Genomic DNA, 4,440 nt, shown 5'->3' on the forward strand with positions numbered 1-4,440 from the left:
AAAAAAAAAACCCAGAAAAGAAGAGGTCTGGTTCTCTAACCTTCGGCTTTTCTTTAACTATTACAATGTCAGAACTTTCGCTGTTGCCCCTGCACAGAGGGTAATAAGAAAACCAGAACATAATATTCAAATACATTCAATTGAACATGTTAAGAACACTTAACCTGACCATCCTTAATATTCTCTGTGAACAACGGACATAAATCTGAAAAGAAACAACAATCTCTCTCAGTTTGGAGCTTAAACCTGGCCCATTCCGACAATCTTTCAACTAAAAACACATATTTAACCAGAGAATGCTGATCTACAGCAGAAATCGAACAAAAAAAAACACCAGAAGGGGAAAGCAGATCAAAAACCCTACATGCAAGCTCAGAATGACTGGATGCCTGAATTGATCAATCCATCCAGCAGACAAAGGTGATTTATGCGACAAGCATTCAACGAATCTGAAAATCTTACAAATTAGGGCAGAGAATACAATCGACAAGGATCTGCTCTGGTCTGCACTTTGTTTCTGGAGGAAAGCTTCAACTTCTGTGCAAACAGCAGAGATCAAGATCATGATAATCTCTCCGTAATCTCCTAGTCTGTTCACACTCTCAAAATCTCTGTTTAAAATACTTGTGCCAGAACGCGAACCCAGAACAGGTAAAAATTGCATTCCACAATGAACCTCGTTCTTAGACTCATCCCAGAATCAGAACGGGAATGTAAAACAATGTTTTTTACATTTCGGAACATGTTCTTGATGCAGAATGCATACCCAATGCAGCCTAAATATTCTAACACAAAATATACCATATTAGATAACAAACATATTAAAGCATATGCACTTGTCTCTTTGGAGAAATCACATAAAATATATAAGAAGTTATGTAGAGTATATGTAACATAACAATAAATTCATGATGAGGTGGAGGTTATGCAGCTAAGTTTTTCACTACTATATTTCTTTAACATGGGCTGATCTACTAAGCATTGGAGAGAAGGTTTTTGCCTGTAGCTCAAGCATTCTTTGGCTCTCTGGTGATTGATTTCCCCAGAAAATGTGTTGAAAAATTTACTCTCATAGTAGACTCTGAAACCTGTTAGTTTCAGTTTAGGTTTCATAATCTTAAGATCTAACTGGGCAGAAGATAGTGTGAAAGGAGTAGTACTTAATATCAAAACCAAATATAACCCAACAATCAGAGAAGAAAAAACATAGCTTGGTCAAGACGGAGTGACAGAGAGAGTAGAGAGAAGATAGCTTCAACAAGACATGGAGTGATATAGAGCGAAAAGCACAGGGCAAGATGGAGAAGAACAGATAAAGGAAGACAGAAATTGCAGTTGAGGTTCCAAAATAGGCAAGATCCAGTGGGAAACATAAGCAGAGGTATAGGATGATGTCAAGAAGAGCAGGTGCAACAAAGTGAGAGAGATAGAGAGGGGCCTAGAATGACCAGCACACCCATGGCTGCCAGATCACATATTATTGTCAAACTAAGCAATCATAATTATAACTAAATGACCATTATCAATGCCAAAGAACAGGAAATCCAATTAGTAGAATAATTCATAGTGAATGCTGAATTAACAATCAGCTCGATCATTAAGTTGATATCAGTCATTCCCAACCCCCAACACCCCCACCCAAACCCCCTTTTTTTTATTGGGAAAATCTGTATAGAGAATGAACAGAGAGAGCTTCTTTAGTACATGTATATTGAGCTTCTTTATTATGTAAAAGAGTTAGGGGTAGACCAAAAATGACCATAGGAGAAGTGGTGAGGAAAGCTGATGTAGGGGGTTCCTAGGTGACTAAGTTTCCTACAAGATTAACAAACTAGGTAGGGTAGACTCAAGGGACTTGGGTTGAATAGGATAAGGGAAACTCAGCAAACAAGATTGACATGCAAAATAAAGTGAGACTAATGAGCAATGTAACAATGAGCAATAATAGTCTAAGAAGAAAAACACAAACTCACTCGAGCGTCAAGGGGGATTATGGGGTACGGAACATAGCAGCAAGAAAAGTTAGGTTCTAACACTAGCCTATTAAGCACCAAAGAGTGATAAGAATCCCATGTTATATGTTCCAAAACCAGTCATGCTTGTAATAAGAAAATCGGCAACGTCTAAGGCAAAACAGTGGGTAAATAAAGGTCAAACCATGGGCTAAAAGGGGAGTTTTAATGGAGGAGGATGAAGCAAATAACAAGGGAGCAATTGGGGGGGATGGGAAGGTTCAGTTCACTACTTACCTGCTGTCCAAGTCTGAGGAGTAAAGAAGAAGATAACGTCCTCCAAAGATTAAAAAGCTTGCTGTTCACGCTGTTGTTGATGAAGAAAATCCATTGGGTGTTTCAACAGTTCTTGGTTAATTGTAGGAGAGACCAACAGCAGCCCAGTTATCGAAGAGGAGATCAACAGCAGCCCAGTTATTGAAGAAGAGATCAGCAGCAGCCCAGTTATTGAAGAGGAGATCGACAGCAGCCCAGGTGGGGTCTATCCAAGGATTATGGCCTTCAGTTGTTGCGAGCAGTGGCTGCTATAGTGCAGCAGCAGTTGAGGGAGGTAGAGGCAGCGAGAGAGAGAAAGGAATGGAAGAGAAAGGAATGAGAAAGAGAGGGAGGCGAGAAAGAGAGAGAAAGAAATCGAAAAAGGGGGTGAAAGTAAGAGGAGATCGTGAGAGAGAGAAGGGCTACAGTTTTTGGCATTCAAATTTTGTTCATTGATTAAAAACAAAAACGATGGCCAATGACCTTACACTTAAATAAAATAAAACTTCCAAAAATAAACAAAAGATATTTAGAAACTCAATTACTTGAAATAATAAACTACCTAATAGACCAATAGAAAGAAGTCCTAGTTTCCTAATTATTTAAAACAATCAAATAATACTAGAATTAAAGCAAAGTAACAAAATAAGATTTGGTGAGGTCCACAAGATCTACCAACTGGGAGGACAAAGGGGGGTCGAACCCAGCGCTGGGAAGGCTGGTTCGACTCCTCTCTTTCCTGTTGTAACCCGGCAGTCACTAAGAGGGGGTGAATCAGTGAGTCCAATTCCGATCCCCAAAAACCTGTCTGATGTCTGGCCAAGAAAAACCTGATATACCTGTCCCTGTTTGCACACAGTCGTATGCACACTCAGCCTCTCATAGGCACTTTCAAGTATGCACACCCATTCCACATTCCACGCACTTCAATATAAAATGCAAACAACAAGCACCCACAACACAGGGTTTTTACGAGGTTCGGCAATTTGCCTACATCCCCGGAGTAGTGCCTGTAAAGGCTTCGTACCTACTCAATACACTACTTTTGACTGCACCCACAGTCGGGAGCACCCACACCCAATTTTCTCAGGCCGAAGCTGAGATGGCACTCGTAGTGCCGATACAATGTGTAGCGCCCACTACACGGGAGCACCCACTCCCGGTGCTTAGCACCCACTAAGCACACAATAAATAATACAATTAAATTGGGCTTATATCAATGCCCTACAGTCAAGCTCTGCCTAGCATATGCATCCACAACTAGCTAGCATGCTTACAGTTCATCCACAACTAACCTAGCATGTATACATTCATCCACAACTAACCCTAACATACATACATACATGTAATGTAAAATCAAAGGTTAGAGAATCTCACAACCGATTGCCTGGGATGACTGGAAACTTGTACTGACAAGTTTGGTGCTCACACCTTCTCTCTCCTTGGCTTCTTGCTCTTCAAAGCAAACACATCATTGCTTTCTTCTCTTCTTCCTTGGCTTTGAGTTAATGTACCATTAACACACTTCAACCACCTCTTTTACCTCCTTTAATGGCCTAAGAACATTTATCATCAAGAATGTATGTTCATTCAAGGACCAACAAAGAGGGGGAAGCTTCTCCTACTAAAACCGTAGCCTTATTTCACTCAAAACCCATTTTTCTTGCTTCCATGGTGTAGGACTTGAAAAAACGAAGAAGCTGCAACTTGGTTCACCCAAATCCGAGTTAAAATGAGGGAGATATGACTATTTGAAGTTGAAGCAATGAGATAGCCTGAAATGGAATCTTCGTAGGGGTGGCGTAGGCTACACCGGCGGCGCGCGCAACAGGGGCAAATTCTGACCGTTGATCTCATATAAAAGATCTTCTAATATAAACCGTCGGATTAAACCAACGGACAATAGATGCAAACCATTAAATTTGAATCTCGATGATGTCATCATGACGTAGGAGATGACAACGTCAGAAGTGTTGTCGATCTATGATTGGTTGCTTTTCCGGATTTTAAGGGAGCTTGTCTCCCACTCACAAAAGTGAAAAGGCTTATTGACCATTGGATCCGAATCCTCCATGTTGGCTTTAATATGATTTCATGAGATCATTAAGATTGGATTCTTCTTTATATCTTCTATACACGCGCGAAACACACTAACATACTTTGATAAGGTGTA

General features: G+C 40.4%; 1 protein-coding gene across 2 annotated transcripts in view; it reads right to left on the reverse strand.

Annotated features, from left to right (window-relative positions):
* Window positions 1-2,243, reverse strand: part of LOC122078636 — a 3,690-nt gene extending 1,447 nt beyond the window's left edge. For both annotated transcript variants that reach the window (XM_042644711.1, XM_042644710.1), the window contains exons 1-3: window positions 365-2,243; window positions 165-205; window positions 41-89 (exon numbers count right to left, since the gene is read on the reverse strand). In XM_042644711.1, coding sequence (XP_042500645.1) covers window positions 41-89; window positions 165-205; window positions 365-664 — 390 coding nt within the window. In that variant the 5' untranslated portion in view covers window positions 665-2,243. The remainder of the gene's footprint in view (window positions 1-40; window positions 90-164; window positions 206-364) is intronic.
* Between the last annotated feature and the right edge of the window lie 2,197 nt (window positions 2,244-4,440).

The sequence above is a fragment of the Macadamia integrifolia genome, chromosome 5 (assembly GCF_013358625.1).
Source record: "Macadamia integrifolia cultivar HAES 741 chromosome 5, SCU_Mint_v3, whole genome shotgun sequence".
NCBI classification, from domain to species: Eukaryota; Viridiplantae; Streptophyta; class Magnoliopsida; order Proteales; family Proteaceae; genus Macadamia; species Macadamia integrifolia.